The 18,056-nt window shown below is 53.2% G+C and overlaps 1 protein-coding gene across 13 annotated transcripts in view; it reads right to left on the bottom strand.

Annotated features, from left to right (window-relative positions):
* The window catches only part of MYO7A (myosin VIIA), an 88,558-nt gene that overhangs the window by 36,244 nt on the left and 34,258 nt on the right, over window positions 1-18,056 (bottom strand). For all 13 annotated transcript variants that reach the window (XR_010147287.1, XR_010147288.1, XM_063783256.1 and 10 more), the window contains 6 exons: window positions 17,683-17,818; window positions 14,491-14,597; window positions 7,768-7,905; window positions 5,738-5,896; window positions 5,188-5,280; window positions 3,009-3,103 (listed from right to left, as the gene is read on the bottom strand). Coding sequence is in view for 11 of the 13 variants with exons in the window: in XM_063783256.1 (XP_063639326.1) it covers window positions 3,009-3,103; window positions 5,188-5,280; window positions 5,738-5,896; window positions 7,768-7,905; window positions 14,491-14,597; window positions 17,683-17,818 (728 nt within the window). In the remaining 2 variants the exon portion in view is untranslated. The remainder of the gene's footprint in view (window positions 1-3,008; window positions 3,104-5,187; window positions 5,281-5,737; window positions 5,897-7,767; window positions 7,906-14,490; window positions 14,598-17,682; window positions 17,819-18,056) is intronic.

Below are 18,056 nucleotides of genomic sequence, written 5' to 3'. Positions count from 1 at the left end.
GGTGGGTTTGGGATCAGGAGGGCACGCTGAGTCCCAGCTCTGTGACTTCCTAGCTATATGACCTTGGGCAAGGCACATAACTTCTGTGCCTCAGCTTCCTCATCCGTACAATGTGTAGAATAATGCCTGCCCTGCCTGCCCCACAGGCCTGTCACATAAGCCCATGAAGGTAGACATTCAAAAGGTATTTGTTGAATGAATAAATGTATGAAAAAATAAGTAATTAAAATAATATAAAGATCAAAAGCTTTGAACAGTCTAACTTCCTCAGTTTATACATGAGGCAACTGAGACTTGATAGGTTGGGACTAGAGCCCATGTCTTCTGACTGACCCTAAGTGAGCCCAGTGCTGTTCCCCCTGCACACAGCAGGCTGCTTCTATAGGAGAACAGTCATCTTCAGCCTGATAGAGGACAGAGACCATGCACAGACAGCAGGGGTCTGCTGAATGTAGAAATAAATAAAGGAAGAGCGAAGGATGGGTGTGCAAGTATGCAAGTGAGCCAATAAGTCAATGCTTGGAGACACACATAAGCAAATGAGCAACTGTGGGAGTGGGTGGGTGAATGGATGAATGGAGGAATGAATGGGTAGGTGGATGGGTGGGTGGACTGATGAGTGAATGGATGGGTGAGTGGGTGGATGGATGGATGGTGGATGGGTTGGTGGGTGAATAGATGGATGAATGTGTGGGTGGATAGGTGGATGAATGAGTGACTAGGTGGGTGTGTGGGCGGGTGGATGGATGGATGGATGGATGGATGGATGGATGGATGGATAGATGGGTGAATAGGTGGGCAGATGGGTGGACGGATAGATGGGTGAATAGGTGGGCGGATGGATGGATGGATGGATGGATGGATGGATGGATGGGTGAATAGGTGGGTGGATGGGTGAATGGATGTATGGATGGACAGATGGATGGATAGATGGATGGATAGATGGGTGAATAAGTGGGCGGATGGATGGATGGATGGATAGATGGGTGAATAGGCGGGTGGGTAGGTGGATGGGTGGATGGATGGATGGAAGGATGGATGGATGGATGGATGGGTGGGTGGATGGATGGATGGATGGATGGACAGGTGGGTAGGTGGGTGGGTGAATGGATGGATGGAGGAAGGAATGGGTAGGTGGATGGATGGGTGGATGGATGAGTGAATGGGCGGTTGGGTGGGTGGATGGATGAGTGAATGGGCGGGTGGGTGGGTGGATGGATGAGTGAATGGGCGGGTGGGTGGGTGGATGGATGAGTGAATGGGCGGGTGGGTGGGTGGATGGAGGAGTGAATGGGCGGGTGGGTGGGTGGATGGAGGAGTGAATGGGCGGGTGGGTGGGTGGATGGATGAGTGAATGGGCGGGTGGGTGGGTGGGTGGATGGATGAGTGAATGGGTGGGTGGGTGGGTGGATGGATGAGTGAATGGGTGGGTGGGTGGGTGGGTGGATGGATGAGTGAATGGGTGGGTGGGTGGGTGGATGGAGGAGTGAATGGGTGGGTGGATGGATGAGTGAATGGGTGGGTGGGTGGGTGGATGGAGGAGTGAATGGGTGGGTGGATGGATGAGTGAATGGGTGGGTAGATGGGTGGATGGATGGATGGTGGATGGGTTGGTGGGTGAATAGATGATGAATGGATGAATGAATAGGTGGGTGGATGGGTGGATGGATGAGTGGCTAGGTAGGTGGGTAGGTGGGTGGGTGGGTGGATGGATGGATGGATGGATGGATGGGTGAATAGGTGGGCGGATGGGTGGACGGATGGATGGATGGACAGATGGATAGATAGATGGGTGAATAGGTGGGCGGATGGATGGATGGATGGATGGATGGATGAATGGATAGATGGGTGAATAGGTGGGCAGGTGGGTGGATGGATGGATGGACAGGTGGGTAGGTGGGTGGGTGAATGGACAGGTGGGTAGGTGGGTGGGTGAATGGATGGATGGAGGAATGAATGGGTAGGTGGATGGATGGGTGGATGGATGAGTGAATGGGTGCGTGGGTGGATAGATGAGTGAATGGGTAGGTGGGTGGATGGATGAGTGAATGGGTGGGTGGGTGGGGGGACGGATGAGTGAATGGGTGGGTGGGTGGGGGGACGGATGAGTGAATGGGTGGGTGGGTGGGGGGATGGATGAGTGAATGGGTGGGTGGGTGGGGGGACGGATGAGTGAATGGGTGGGTGGGTGTGGGGACGGATGAGTGAATGGGTGGGTGGGTGGGTGGATGGATGAGTGAATGGGTGGGTGGGTGGGAGGATGGATGCATGGATGGATGGATGGATGGTGGATGGGTTAGTGGGTGAATGAATAGATGAATGGATGAATGAATGGATGGGTGGATGGGTGAGTGACTAGGTGGGCGGATGGATGGATGGACGGATGGATGGATAGGTGGGCGGATGGATGGATGGATGGATGGGTGAATAGGTGGGCAGATGGATGGATGGATGGATGGGTAGGTGGGTGGGTGAATGGACAGATGGATGGGTAGGTGGGTGGACGAGTGGAAGAAGGGAGAGAGTGACCATATGAACTGCAAAGGGGTGCACTGTGGAATTTTTGCAGAGCTTTAATCACACTTTGGAGTCAGTCCTGCACATTTGTGAATTGTCACGTGTACACATATCCCTTACATAGAATATGAGACACATTTTGTATTAATAATTTATAAAATCTCAAATTTCCTCTTTGCAAAATTTCATCAGCATCTGAAATGAACAGTGGGTCCACATGTGAGTCTCATGTATCTACGTGTGCATGTGCATATGTAGGTGAATGTATTGCATTATTTGGCTTACGTGGCACAATGGGTCCATGTAAATCATGTATCTATGTTCCTCTGTGTTTACATGATCATGTGTGCATGCCATGCATGTGTGCACTTGTTTCATAGGTGAACACGTTTTTTTCCTAGTGTTCATGCGGGCAGAGCAGAGGAGAGCCAAACACCACACGTACACCTGTATGTGGGCTGAGGAGGGGAGGAGCTGGTGGGAACACGCACCTGTCTTTGAACCCCCGGATGACTTTCTGAAGGAGGATGACTCTGTCGGTGATGGCTTTGTCCCGCTCCACTTCCAGCAGCATGTCATGGTGGTCCTAGGAGGCAGAGCTCCTGAGCAGCGCCCCACAAGGTCTCCTCTAGGGCCACCTGCTCAGTCCCAGTGGGGGCTGCTCTTCCTTCACTGGGAGCACAGGTCAAGAACTCAGTTGGGCCCCATGAGCTCCCAGCTGGCTCTGGCCCCTGGAGCAGCCTCCCACAGCCACCAGGACAGACAGGGGTTGTGGCTGTTTCCCAGAGGTCCAGGCAGGACAAATGGAGCAGAAGGTGCCTAATCTCTCTGGATGGGGTCAGAAGGCCCAGTATGCACACACACCAGCTTCTTCCCTATCGTCAATCTGCCCAAGCCCCCTGCATCTAGACGTCCCTGTCACATCAGTCCCTCACCTGGGCTGGGCTGTTGCCATTCTTCTCCCGAACCTTGGCAGCAGCCTCCTAACTAAAGGTCTCACGGCCCCCTGGCTCCCTCTCTGGTGCTCCTTCACAAGCAGCCAGAGGGACCCTCCTAAACACAACCTGGATGGTGACCCTACAGTGACACCTCATGGTTCCCCACGTCGAGCCTGGGTTCCTCACCCTGGCATTCAAGGCCACCCATGATCCAGGGTGTCTGCCAACTTTTTCAGCCCTCTCTCCTCCTCATCCAAGACCCCAACCCTCACTGTAGTTGGACAAAACTTCATTGGTTCACTTAATATATATGAATTGAACACCTCCATGTGCTGGCACTGTGCTAGATGCTGGGGAGGGGAGGGGCTGCCACAATGAACCAGGGAGACATGGCCCCTGCCCTTGGGGAGGGTAGAGTCTCATGACGGAGCCAAATCCATCAGATAATCACAGACACACAGGGCCCTGACAGAGGAGATGCTCAGCCAAGGCATTCTGAATGAATGAATGGATGAATGAGCATGTTTGGCCTCTCAAAACCAAGGCCATATCGGAAGAGCCTAGCAGTGTAAGTCAGGGGCTGACGGCACTCCTCCGAGTTCCCTGGTACTAGATGCCATCATGATTCCTGCCTTCTCCACTTTGCCCACACAGGGGCTGGTCATCAGACCTTCCCAGACTAGAAGTCCTGCTCCCTGCTTCCTAGCTGCCTGGTGTCAGGCAACTCACTTCTCTCTGAGCCTGTGAAATGGGTATAATATTTCCTTCTCCACAGGACTGTTTCAAGGATTAAATGAGCTCATGGATGAAAAGCAGCCACCCAGGGCCTGGCACATGGAATGTGCTTTCTGGCTGACAGCTGTGGGAGGCACAGGCAGGGAACATTCATCACATCTTGCTGATGAGGAAATGCAGGTGCAAGGAGAGAAAGGGCCTAGCCTGAAGCCCCTTGGCTGGAGAGGAATTAGAAGAGGCCGCAGGTTCCCTCCAGTTCAGAGCTGGTTCTTGTCCCTCCTGCAGCTGTCCTTGGAGTGCCCAGGCCCCACCCCCCACACCAGAGGAAGGAGCCCTGTCATCCGGGACAGCCAGAAATCTAGCACAGCGGAAATGCAAATGGGGAAGCCCAGCGCTGGGAGCTCGCACTGTCCCTGCTGGGGCTGCCCTGCCACTGCCAGCTCCCAGCCATGTCTCCAAGGCTGTAACTCCGTGACTCCCGCAGGCCTCGCTTCCTGCTTCCTTCCCCAGCTGCCCAGGCAGCAATGGGAGCTGAGCTCCCTACAGAGTGACGGACAGGTGGCATGCTGCGGACCCCAGCACGGGATGGGCCCTGCCAGGCAGGAAACTACAGGAAGGAACCTAAAGATACACTCAAGAGACCCCACACAGGCACACCCCAATTTACAGATGGGAAAATGAGGTTCAGAAAGGGCCCCAAGGCAAGCAGCACCCCTGCCTCCCTGCTGAGGGCCTAACAGCCAGCCCGCCCCTGGCATGTGCTTTGTAACCTGTGGTCAGTGCTCTGACCCCGCTCCCAGGTTGTAGATGATCTCAAACACCAAATTACCCTTCCCCACCAGAGAGGCCAGATCCCACCTGCTCCTCCAGCCACACCACAGCCCGGCAGAAAGGATCTCAAAGCCCCAGCACTGCCTCCCTCTCCCGAGCACCCCAGCCCACATCATGGGAATTTACAGCCCCCCCAGGGCAGCCCAGGGAAGGCATCTGTGCTCACCTTCAGAAAGATCTTGGTTTTGCCTATCTGCCAGTCATCGTGGGTGCCCAGCACAGCCTCAGCCATGCGCTGGCAAGTCCCGCGGAGGTCGCCCTGGAGTGAGGATGGGGAACACAAGGGAATGGGCAGCCTCTCCAGTGGGAAGGCCTCCGGAGTGTCCCTGAGGCTGAGAGGCAGGGCTCTTCCCGAGCTCTGCCCCTGACTCGAAGTGTGACCTCAGCTGGGTCCTGCCTTCTCTGAGCCCCAGTTTTCTCCTTAGCTCAGCTGGATGGTATGATTGCAAAACCCTTTCTCACAACTGACATCCAGGGCCCGCGTGGCAGCCCTGGTCTTGTTCCTTACACCACCATGTGTGAAGTCCTCACCAGCTGAACATGGTAACTGAAGCCCACGGATGCATTCCAATACCTGAACCCCAATTTTCCGTGCTGCACCTGAGAGGTCAAGCAGATGTCAAGCCCCGCCCATGGTCCTGATAAGAAAATTGGGACCCTTGCCCAGCCAAAGCTGGGACCCTCCCCTCCTGCCCTCTGTGCACTCAGCCCTGTACCTGCTTGTAGGCCGGCTTCACACCTGGCAGCAGCACACGGTACCGCTCCACAAACTCTACGAAGCTGTAGCGGATGGGGTAGCCAGCTCGGCGGATTCGGATGGTCTCCATCATTCCTGAATACCGCAGCTGGCGCACGCACAGGTGCCGGTCGAACAGCTGCCAGGCACACAGCCAAGGGCATCAGGGCCAAGGCTCCTGCTGGGAGGCAGCCCTGCTGTGCACTTGACCAACCCAGACAAAGGCTCAGAAAGGCCAAGTCCACACGGCATGGGAGGAGCAAAGCTGGGACAGGCACCTGGATCTGCAGCTCAAATCCACAAAAGAGCATAAAGTGAGGCCTGTCATGGTGGAGCTGTGTGCTTTGGGAGCACAGAGAAGACAGATTAATTCCCCTTGGGACACCCAAGTGGGGAGCTTCACGGAGGAGGCGTCTTTATCGCCCTAACCCTGACAGGAGGGGGAGTATTCCAAGGCTGGAGGGGGTGAGCCTGTGCAAAGGTTTGGAAGCCTGAAAGCGCAGGACTTTGCTGGGAATCTTGAGGGAGCTAGAGAGGCTGGTCCAGGCCAAGTTATGGCTGTGCAGGTGAGGGGTGCTCTGCACAGCCCCAGGGAGGACCTTTCACGTTGCAGGTATTGTAGATCTGCGGTTATTCAGACAACTTTTCTAGCTGCCTTAAGGAAGAGGCACATTTTTCAAAGGGGCCTGGGGTTTGGTTGGTGGAGGGGCTGGGGAGAAAGAGTAGAAGGCAGGTGCTGGGCTGTGAGGCTGTGGGGCTCTGTGAGGGCCTCATCCATGGATGCTGGAAGCCAGGGAAGTTTTAGAGCAGGGAGAGACTGGGCCAGGTCTGCATTTGAGAACAATGTCACTGGGGGCCAGGGCAGGCAGGACAGGAGGCAAGGGAGGCAGGAAACCCTTGAGGAGGCTATTGCCAAGGCCCAGTCCACAGATGCTGAAGACTGGGCTGAGGGAAGGGTCCCACTTCAGAGCCAGGGGAGACTGTGCCCGACTGCCCTGGTCTCAGTCCCCTGCACCCCCTGCATTAGAGGGAGAGCTCACTGGAGCCCTCTGCGACCCTCAGGCCCCTGCAGACCTGAGTCCTAAAGGGGACAGGCCTCATCCACTCTGGGACATGTTTTCCAGGCAGGAGGCAGCAGGAGGGGACGGTCTTGCAGCCTGTCAGCTTCCGGAGACTGTTTCCTCTCTCTCCGGGCCACTTTCCCCGGCCTTCCTTCCCTCCCCAGATCCCGAGGCCCCAGCTTCCCCCCGTGCCTCCCTGCAGGCCTCTGGGTAAACAACCCTCCCAGAGCCTGTGCTGTGAAAGGAGAGGGCTCGCAGCGAGGTGGCCCCAGCCTGAGCCCCTTAACCTCCCTGAGCCCCCAGTCCCGCATCTCTAACCTGGGACCAGCAGAGTCCCTTTCTCACGGGCTGTTTGAGAAGGTTGAAGGAGGCTGTGGACTGACCATCCAGCCTATGCTGGGCACACAGAAAGGGCCCAACAAATGTTATTCAGAAAAGTCAAGAATGAGGATATCCCAACCAGCTGAAGAGATGGGGGAGGCTTCCAGGAGGAGGTGGTGGTTGAGCTGGGCCAAAGGAGAAGGGGACTTTCAAAGAAGCAGCCCCAGCAAGAACCACAGCTGCCAATCACTGGGCACTTGCTGGGTGTGGTCATCTGCAAGCATTACTGCATGGAATAGCCTTAGGAGGTAGGTACGGTCAGTCCCGTTTCCATCTATGAGGAAACTGAGGCATAAGAGAAGAAACTGCTTTGTCTGCAGTCGCCCACTTGTACATGGTAGAGGCAGGATCTGAACCTGCTGCAACCCCCCGCAGAGTCTAGGCTCTTTCCAAGGCACCTGCTGCCTCCAATAAATAGGGGGCCTTGTTTTGTAAGCTCCCTGGGTGCCCCCCATTCCCCAAAGGGACAAAGTCTCACATCCTTCACTCCCACCCTACCTTATTCTTGACCTAGCTCCTCCACGTCACCCTAGCCGCCACCCGCCAACCCCAGGCCAGGGCCACTCACCATGGGCTTCTTGAACTCATTGGGCTTGATGCATCGCACAAAGAAGGGCTGGCAGGCACCCAGCGTGCGCATCAGCAGCTCCAGTGACCGCTTGAACTGGCTGCTAAGTGTGGGCGAGCGCTTCCTGGTCTCGGCGCCCTGGGGGGACGGACGGCAGCGATGGGAGGGGCTGTGCCTGCCCCATCCAGTGTCCCAGGAGCCGCCCAGTAGGAAGCGAGAGAGGATGTCAGTGGGGTCAGGGTTTGAGGGACAGGGCGGTATTTGAAGTTTTCCTGCAAACTGCCTCTCCCCACCTTCTGAGCTGGAGCCTGGACTCCAGATACCTCCTCCAGGAAGCCTCCCAGGACTTCCAAAGTTACCACCTCTGGGCGAGGGGGAAGTGAACCCTACAGGAAGATCTCCGCACTGGGAGTCTCAAGCCTGCCCCTGCACCTGGTGCGCTGGATAACTCTGAGCAAGGGACAGCCCCTGAGTCTCATCCCTCCCTTCCCTGTATAAAGGAGTAATCGGACTTGGTCACCTCAGGACACTGAGGTCATCTCTAGAGACAGGGGTTAGACAAACCTAGATTCAAGCCCTGGCCCACCACTTCCTAGCTGTGTGCCCTTGGGCAGGTCACTAAATGTTGCAGAGCCTCAGTTTCCTAAGTGGAGGTGATGCCATCTATCCATCTGACCAGGCTGTGACAAGGGTCAGAGGTCAGGGCATATTTCAGTAAACAGCAACCTAGAAAGGTGGTGCCGCCTTCTGGGAACCTGTGGGCAAGCGCGAGGAGGAGGGGCAGGAGCTGCCGGTGACCTCTCCCCTCCCAGGCTTAGCCGGCAGCAGCAGGCTGGGGGCGGGGCAGGCCTGGCTAATCCTCCTAAGAAGGCACACAAGCAGCCTCCTCCTAACCCCCCGCACTGTGGCACCGACGCAGCCAGGGGTTCTGTGCTCCACCAGCCACACCTGGGCGATCCTGGCAGCCAGCGAGCCCCCTGCGCCTCCCTGCCCTACTGGGGTCCCCTCTGAGAATACTGTGAAATGAGGTGGGGGAAGCCCTGAGCCGCAAACAAACAGGAAGCCAAATGGCAGGACTGATGGGAACTGGACACAGAGCTTAGGTTTTGTTCCAAAGCATCTTGATTAGTGTTTTCCTGGCAATTTTCATTTGGTTGAGAATTTATTATTTTATTTTACTTGACTTCATTTGATTAATATTGCAAGATTTTTATATTTTTAGAGTCATCATTTCATCTGATATCCTGTAGCATCAAAAACCAGGGGTGTAGATGTAGATATGTGAGGTATTTGGGGGGACAAAGGTGTTGTGCTCATACTCAATTTAGGTACTATGCCACCAGACTGTGATGAGGCCTTCCGAGAAAGAGCCAGTGCCTGCGATTCTGAAATCTGCAATGCTTTCCAACTGCATTGTATTTGGAATATATTCTAGGACTTTGCCCAGAGAAGCTGGGGAGTATTTGCAATGCGGTAGGGTGGTGGTCAGATCTGTGGCCCCTGGCGTTGTCCTCAACTTGATCCAGCAGCAGCACTGGGTGACCCCGGTCACTGGAGGGGAGCTGTCCAAGTTGGGCTGTACCCAGCCTGCATTAGGGCCCCTGACATGAGTACACACATACGCATGCACACACACACACACACAACACACACACAACCTCAGCATGCACATACACACGCCACTAGGAGCACACGCATACCACCGCGTGTACACACACACGCACGCACACCCTTCTTTGGTCTTGGTCATCACAATAAAATGACTGCTTTCTGCCCGTCCTCCCTGCTGGGCTGGGAGCCCCATGAGGACAGGATGCGTCTGCCTCTTTATTGCTGCATGGCCAGGACCTACATGACACAAGTAACAGTCAACACTTTGATCTACTGAAGTGCTGTTGAACTGGTTCCTAGTGACATCCATGGGTTCACAGAAATTGCCCACCTTCCCGTTGCTCCAGCCAAACATCTAGCAACTGTCCTCAGTGCCTCTTCTGTCACATCTAATATATCCGCAAATCCTACAGGCTCTACTTTCAAAATATCTCCAGAACCTGACCCCTCACCACTTCCTCCACCGTCAGCCTGGTCCCAGCCACCAGCATTGCTCTCAAATTCCTGCAGCAACCCCCCAACTCATCTCTTTGCTTCCATCCCCCACACTCCAGGCCACCCTCCCCTGGGACTGGGGAGTTAGTGAAGAGGAAAGAGTGGGACAGCCGAGAGCCACACCTGTCTCACCAGCGCGGCCACCCTACAGCACAGGGCCTTCAGACAGGGACTCTTCTGGGTGCTGGAGCTTTGAGTGCCTGGGACCCTTACACTGTCAACACAGCAGTCCAAGTGAGGAACAAAATCACATCCTTTCCCCACCCAGAACCCTCCACCGCCTCCTTGATTCACTCGCATGAAGGCCCAGGTCCTTGTAGGGACCCACAGTGCCCCAAAGGAGCTAGTCCCAGGGGCCTCTGGTCTTTGTAACACCTGTTCCCTCCCCTCCAGCCCCTCCAGCCTCCTTGCCCTGCCTGAGGTGCACCTGGGATGCAGGCATAGGCTTGCAAAGCACCTCAGGGCATCTGTGCTTGCTGTCCCCTCTCCCTGCAAAGCCCTTCCTCTGGAATGTGGCTGGGCACATTCTTCCTCACCTCCTGCTCAGCTTCTCAGGCAGGCCTTTCCTGACCGCACCCACCACACCACTGAAAATCACAGAGCCCCACCGCCGCATTCCTCCCTCCTTAATCTTTCCCCATACTACATCTCACCATCTGATACACTGCAGCTTTTACTTATTTATTGGCTTTCTATCTATTTACTATTATTTTTGAAGCAAGGTCTCACTCTGTCGCCCAGGCTGGAGCACAGTGGTACGATCTTGGCTCATTGCAGCCTCGACCTCCCAGACTCGGCCTCCTGTCTCAGCCTCCTGAATAGCTGGGACTACAGGTGTGTGCCACTGTGCCTAGCTAATTTTTATATTTTTTGTAGAGATGGGATTTTGCCATTTTGCCAAGGCTGGTCTTGAACTCCTGAGCTCAAGCAATCTGCCCACCTCGGCCTCCCAAAGTTTTGGAATTACAGGTGTGAGCCACTTCACCTGGCCTTGGCTTTCTAACTATCCACTCTTCTGCTGGAACTTAAGTTCCATAAGGACAGAGACTTTTTCTGTTTTATTCACTGCTACGTCCCCAAGACCCATGACAATGCCTGGCATATAGTAGGTACTCAATAAAGGTTTGTAGGTAGCCATCTGGGTTTCTGATTTGGTTTTATTTCATTGGGGGGAAAGGCTGTCCTTCCTGGTATTTGCTGTTTTCTGGGATAATCTGCAGATGGGGATGGGGTAAAGGTAGAAGTGAAAAGTTCAAAGGCCAATGTCAAATGCTCCCCAGAAAGGATCTGAGAGGAAGACCCCAGAGCGTGACATGAAAAGGGCTGGGAAGTCTCAGGCAGGAGGCCACCTGCATAGAGTGAATAGGTGTCTCTTGGGCTCAGGGCCCCACGACATATGACTGGGCTTAGGCATTAATCAGGGGGTAGTCAATATCCTAGAAGAGCTGCCTTTATCACAGCTGGGCTGGGCCCTTCACCAGCAAGGGCTGTGGTGGGGCTGCCCACGGCTGCCCCAGGGAGGCAGATGTAGGAGTCAAAGGCTGAAAACTCAGGGCTCAGGGACCTGCCGATGATGGGAGTTCAGATCACTGCAAGAGGTGGCGTGGGCTTCCATCCTGATGGGAGCATTGCCACACTAGTACGCTGTCATTGAATAAACTGTGACTTAATGTCTCACAATTAACCAAGCTGATTTTCATCTTCCTTTTAAAAAGCCATCGTGTTTCTAGTAGTTACGAAGTATGTTTTCTTTCCTAAGATGTGACGTTTATGGAGACAGCACAGTAAATTTTTAAAAATTAAAATTATTTTTTAAAAAGCAGGGACTTGGAAAACTTCACTTTAGCCCTCGCTTGTATATGGCCTTAGACAAGTCCCTGAGGCAGGCCTGCACTCGAATCACTGTTGTGTCACAAGGTATGTGACCTCAGTGAGCACCTTGGCCTCTCTGGGCCCCAGTTTCTTTCTTTTTTTAAATTTTAGAGACAGGATCTCACTCTGTCACCCACGCTGGAGTGCAGTGGCACAGTCACAACTCACTGCGGCCTCCAACTCCTGGGCTCAAGGAATTGTCTTTTCTCAGCCCCCACTCCAAGTAGCTGTGACTACAAGTGCTCACCCCCATGTTCAGCTAATTTTAAATTTTTTTGTAGACACAGGGTCTCACTATGTTGCCCAGGCTGGTCTTGAACTCCTGGCCTTAAGCAATCCTCCTGCCTTGGCCTCCCAAAGTGCTGGGATCATAGGTGTGAGCCACCACACCCAGCCTGGGCCCCAGTTCTTTACCTGTAAAGTGGGAGTAATAGTAATTACTCGCCAGGTTGCAGTGGGGAGTGAATGAGGTGATAAATATAAGTGCTTAGCTCATAGCCTGGCTCAGAAGAGGTGCCCAGTAGATGTAACTGGTATCAGATTGGTCACTGTTGTATCCTAATTCTCTGTTCCTAAAACTTCTTCTGGAGTGGGCCATTTCTGGAGACTCTGGGCTCCTGCACTTTGACCTCTCCATGATTTCTCAGTAAGTGGGTTCTAATCCCAGGAGTAGGAAACTCGAGCAGGAAATATCATGGAGCGTTCCCAGATGCCTCAAGGAGCTTTGAAAAGACAGAGGAGAGAGAAGAACGGGTAGGAGGGGAAGATGGGGTTTAACCAGAGTATGCCCAAGACCAGGAGGAATGGATGGGCCCAGCGAGGGGCCAGCAGGGCTACAGGAGAAGAGGAAAGAGTGGGAGAGGCCAGAGCTACGCCCGTCTCAGCAGTACAGCCACCTTACAGCACAGGGCCTTCGGGTGGGGACTCTCCTGGGTGCCAGTGCTTCAAGTGCCTGGGACTCCCCTCTCTCAGGTCGGCCTTGCGTGCACCCCAGCAGTCGGCCAGCCTACAGTGTTGGTCTGTCAGGGTGAGTGGGGGCGGGAGGTTGTTCCAGGGCTGATCTGTGGGCAGAGGGGAGAGGCCACCATCCAGACAAGCTCCTTGCTCCTGACATGCCCTGTCTACTGCCGGGGGTGTGTGGATTGTTTCAGAACTCTGCCAGGCAGGCAGGAAGGAAGAGGGACTCAGCACCAGGCCAAAGTGGAAGGATGTCAGTATTTGGCAGAGAGGAAATGGAGGGCTGAGGAGAGAAAAGGAGGCAAAGGGGTTGGCAGCACCATGCTGTTGCTAAGGGGTACCCAGCACCTTTGGGGTCTAGAGCACCGTGGGAGCCACGGCCTGAACCAGAGTTCAGGACGCAACAGGGCTGCTGTTTCAGACCTAAGGAGGTCCGGGGAATGGTGTCTCCTAGTCCCAGCTCCCCGTCAGAATGCTGTTACCTGGAATGAGTCATATCCCCTCTCTCAGCCTCAGTCTCTCATCTGCAAAATGCAGAAAATGCTACCTGTCCCTCCTGCCTTGCAAGGTTATCTGAGGATCTGGTCAAGGCATGGCCATAGGCGCCCACCAGGGCCTGGTGGAAGGACCGGGGATTGATGCCTCCAAGGGGCCTTAGGAGACCTGCGTTCGAGTCCCCACTCTGTCCCCGGTTCCCAGAGGACCCTGGGCAAGCCTTGCCCCTCTCCTAGGACTCAGTTTCCTCCTTGAAGAAAGAAATGCCTGCAGCACACACAACTCAAAAACCAAACACAAAAATCACTCCACAAACCACTCCACACAAAAACACACTCCAAAAAAAGGAGAAAAAGCCCAGCCCTTTTCCCGAGTCTCAGCACAGTGGGAGCTCGGGACTAAGCCCCACCCAGGCCGCTGAGGCCTCTCCCGCCATCCTCAGCCCCGGGCTGGGGTCTTTTACCTTCGCAGCAGCTGCTGAGTGGCGCAGAGTACCCGATGAATAACCACAGAGAAACTACAACAGGAACCACGGTGCAGGGTGAGATGGGGAGAGGAGGGGCAAGGAGAATGTGGTGGGTCACAAAACCACTCAAAATCCACCATGGAGAGAGGGGGACCCTCAGGGAGAGGTCTGGGGTCCTGGAAGCTCTGTGATGCCTTGGTGGTCCTGAGGGCAGGGGACAGCCAGGCACCTGGACAGGCATGGAAGGGGCAGGGGCTGTCTTCCGCGTGAGGACTTCATGCACCCTCCAGGAAGCCATGGGACAGGAGGAAAATATGAAATAAAAAGGCATGCAACCCAGCAGGAAAAAATCCACTAGACCCTCACCCTAGGGCCTAAGGAAAGGCGGAGGGGGCTGTTCTCCCACTGTCTGATGGGGTCTGGGGCTGGCACAGACATGCCCTCTGTGCCAGCTTCTCTGAGTATCCACACCCACCCCACATCCTTCAAGCTGGATGTGCTCTTTCTGCCCATGCTCTCTTTAGCAGCTGGATTCCAGGGGGTGGACCCCCACAGTAAACCGATCCCTGACCGGTTCTGCTCTGTGACCTCACAGGTGACCCTTCTCTGGGCCTTGCACCCCAGCCCTATCCCCAGTTAGTACAATAAGAGGACCAGATGGGAACACCTTTGAGGCCCCTCCAGGCCCCTCCTGGAGCCACAGCAAAGCTCCATACCCATTATGTGGCCAGGGGGCTCAGCTGAAGCTGTTGGACAAGGGCAGGGCTTAGACCCAGGCCTGGCCCGTGGGGGCCCTTCCCGAACAACAGAAACCACGCCCGGCTTACCATGGCGACATCGGCCTGGAAGATCTGCTTGATGAACTTGTTCCTGGAGGAGTGGACCAGCTGGATAATGTCCCCATGCAGGGTGTCTCGGTTCTTCTCCAGGAAGCCTGCAAGCAGCAAACAGCAGTCACCTCTCACCAGCTCTGGCAGGCCCTCCCCAAACCCACAACATCTGAGCCAGGAGGACCCTCAAAATCCACCTAGTTCCACCACATCCATTTCATGATGGGGGACCCTGAGGCCTGGAGGGGACAGAGACTTGCCCAAGATCATAGAGAAAGTGAGGGGCCATCTCCCCAGTGACACAGCTCCCCTCTTCCAGGCCTGTTCAAGAAGGGCAGGGGGGTCTCAGTCTCCAGGAGAAAGCAGGCCTCCTTCCTGACCAACCACCCCAAAGCTACCATGAGTCTTTTGAACTAAGATATCAAAAGGCCTTGTTAAGTAAGTGTGTCACCTGGGAGAGAATGCATGTTGATCTGGTACAAGCTAATATTAAAGGAATTCATTAAAACCACCTTGTGGTTGGACAGTGTGTTATGTTTTATGAAGACCCCTCACAGCTCCTTCTATGTGGGACAGGTAGGGATTACCTCCTCTGCCCCCAAAGGGAGAAAACTGATGTTCAGAGAAGCTAAGTGAGTTGTCTAATGTCACACAGTAAGCCATGGGCAGAGTTAAGACTTGAACCCAGGACGCTCGTGCAAAGGAGATTCTCTGCACCCAGAACCCAGGATCCCCAGGAGCCTAGGGAGATTCCCCTGCACCACACAGACCCCAGAGGAGGCTGCCACTCACAGGGACCGAGGAGTTGGAAACTGGTTAATGGGGAGGGGGTTGTAGAGTGGGGCAAGAGACGGGGTGTCCAAGGACTGCAGATGCCAGAGGGGGAGTGCCACTGCACAGAGCAGGACATAGGCTGCCCATGAATGGCGGACAGCACAGAGACCCAGTGCTAGGCTGCCCGCCTGGCACCTGGGGAGGGGCGAGTTGCAGGGGACACACAGGAATGGAAGGTGGGCTTTGCAGTTGGGATGTAATTGGGTTCTCACTAAAGCTCTGACAGACTCACTATGTTATCCTAGAAAGACCCCCATTCTGGGACTCCAGTTTCCTTAACTGTTGGATGGGAAGGATAGTGCCTACAAGCTTGCTTCTCTTCAGAACACCTAATACCACCCACTTCATAAATCCACATCATAAATAAGACGCTGTATTGAAAAGGTTCTTTGTGAACTGGAAAATGCTGGTAGAATTCTTTCCAGTCATTTAGTCTTGTTTAACAACCTTAGGCAAGCCATTTCCCTTTCTGGGCTTCAGTTACCAATTCTATTAAGGTAGATGACCCTTATGTTCCCTCCAGACCTAGCATTCTATAGTTTTATAACTCAGCATAGAGATTATTCAATTTTCACTTCTGTATCCTCCGCAACATCATGAAGCCTGGTACATAATAGATGCTAAGAGCATATTGGTTGAACTGAACTGAGAAATACAATCCTCTATTACTCCAAATGAAAGACCAATTTGTTTGCGTGACAGTCCTTCAAACTTAACGTCTGCTTCCTTCTTCCAACAATAAGGTTGGATCTCACAGTCCAATATTGTAAGGGAGTCTGAGCCGCCATCAGATTCTACCACTGCAGCCTGGCTCACTGATACACTGCTGACTTCTGGACCAGTTCAGCAAGGGAGTAAGAAACGGATGGGTTATAGCATGTTTGAATATCTTTGGCCTTTTTTTTAAAAAAAATTAATTTTTAATTTTTTGTGGTACATAGTAGGTATAGATATTTACGGGTTAATTGGCCTTTGACTATGGGTGGGACCCCTTGAGGCTGTATGGCCGGGCTCAGGGTAGACACAGCACATAACTAATGCCAATTGAGGTTGGCCCTTTATACCAGGGTGGGTGGGGAGGGATTGGCAAGGGCAGTCTGCAGTCTTTTGACAAACCCTTAAGAATTCCAAGTGAGATAAGCCTGTGTTCTGACCACTCTTCTTAACTTCCAGCTTTAACGTGAACCCAATTGCCTGTCCCCAGGGGAAAAGAAGATGCACGGTCTTCAAAGTTCATGCTTGGTCTTGTTGCTGAGAGTCTTAGGGGGTAACTGGGCTGGTTCGAGGCCTGACTTTGAGCCTAATGGGCTATGTTGTATCAGGTAAGGACAGTCAACCCCCCAACCTTGTTCTGAGCCTCAGTTTCCCTAAATGTGCAAACAAGCATTGAGCCCATCCAAAAGAATTGAAAGCAGGGACTCGAACAGATATTTGTACACAAGTGTTCAGAGCAGCACTATTCACAAAAGTCAAAAGGTAGAAACAACCCCAAAATGTCCATTAGCAGATAAATGGATAAACAAAATGTTTATCCACACAACGAAATACTATTCAGCCATAAAAATGAGGGCAATTGATATATGCTACAACGTGGATGAAAATTAAAGACATTATGCTGAATGAAACAAGCCAGACACAAAAGGACAAATACAGTCACTTCTTCACCACATAATGACATCTCAGCCAACTGCAGATACAATAGTGGTGCCTAAGATGGTAATGACGTATTTTTACTGTACCTTTTCTATGTTTAAATGCACAAATACTTACCATTCTGTTACAACTGGCTACAGTATTTAGTACAAGAACATGCTGTACAGGTCTGTAGCCTGAGGGCAATAGGCCATACCAGATAACCTAGCTGTGTAGTAGGCTGGACCATCTAGGTGTGTAACTACACTCTACGATGATTGACAATGACCAAATTGCCTAACGACACATTCTCAGAAATGACGTTAAACGATGTATGGCCATAACATATGATTCCACTTATATGAGGTACCTAGAATAGTCAAACTCACAGACAGAAAGTAGAACACAGGTTACAGGGGGCCGGGGGTAGGGGAAGGAGTTACCGCCCCATGCTTGCAGAGCCTCTGTTTGGGGCGGTGAGAAAGCCCTGGAAATAGATAGCAGTACTGGATGCACAGCACTGTGAAGTACTTAGTGCCACTGAATCCAACACTTGGCCATTTTAGTGAAGTTTATATATATACATATATATATATATATATATGTATATATAATCACAATTTTAAAAAATCTTTAAAATTCTGGATATCTTATTCCTGGGCTGGAGCAGGGGAAGGCAGTGCCACGGGCAGGGAGCGACAGACAGCCGGCAGCCCTCTGTACCTTGGGTCTCATAGTAGACGACGCCTGCGAAATGGTTGATGCCAAACTGGGTCTCATGGTTGTTCTTGGGGGGAATGTAGTTGGCGTTGAGCTTGTGCTGGGAGTTCAGCTTGTGTAACATGGTGGTGTCTGTGCCCTGGGGAGTGGAGGGGCAGCTGTGAGCCCACCCTCTCCTCCATGGGCCCCACTCCCCTCCCTGCCCATGTCTTTGCACCCTGTCTCTTCTTCAGGAGCTTCCCCTCCTCTTATTTCTACCTCACATAGGCGCTCTCTGGAACCCCATTTCCCCATCTGTTAAGTGGATGAATTGGAACTACACAACTTTGAAAGTGCATTCCAGTTTAGACAATCAATTTCCCAAGATTAAAATCATG

Source organism: Pan troglodytes, chromosome 9, assembly GCF_028858775.2.
Source record: "Pan troglodytes isolate AG18354 chromosome 9, NHGRI_mPanTro3-v2.0_pri, whole genome shotgun sequence".
NCBI classification, from domain to species: domain Eukaryota; kingdom Metazoa; phylum Chordata; class Mammalia; order Primates; family Hominidae; genus Pan; species Pan troglodytes.
The sequence above is the reverse complement of the archived record's forward strand: the minus strand, read 5'-3'. Positions and strand labels throughout refer to the sequence as shown.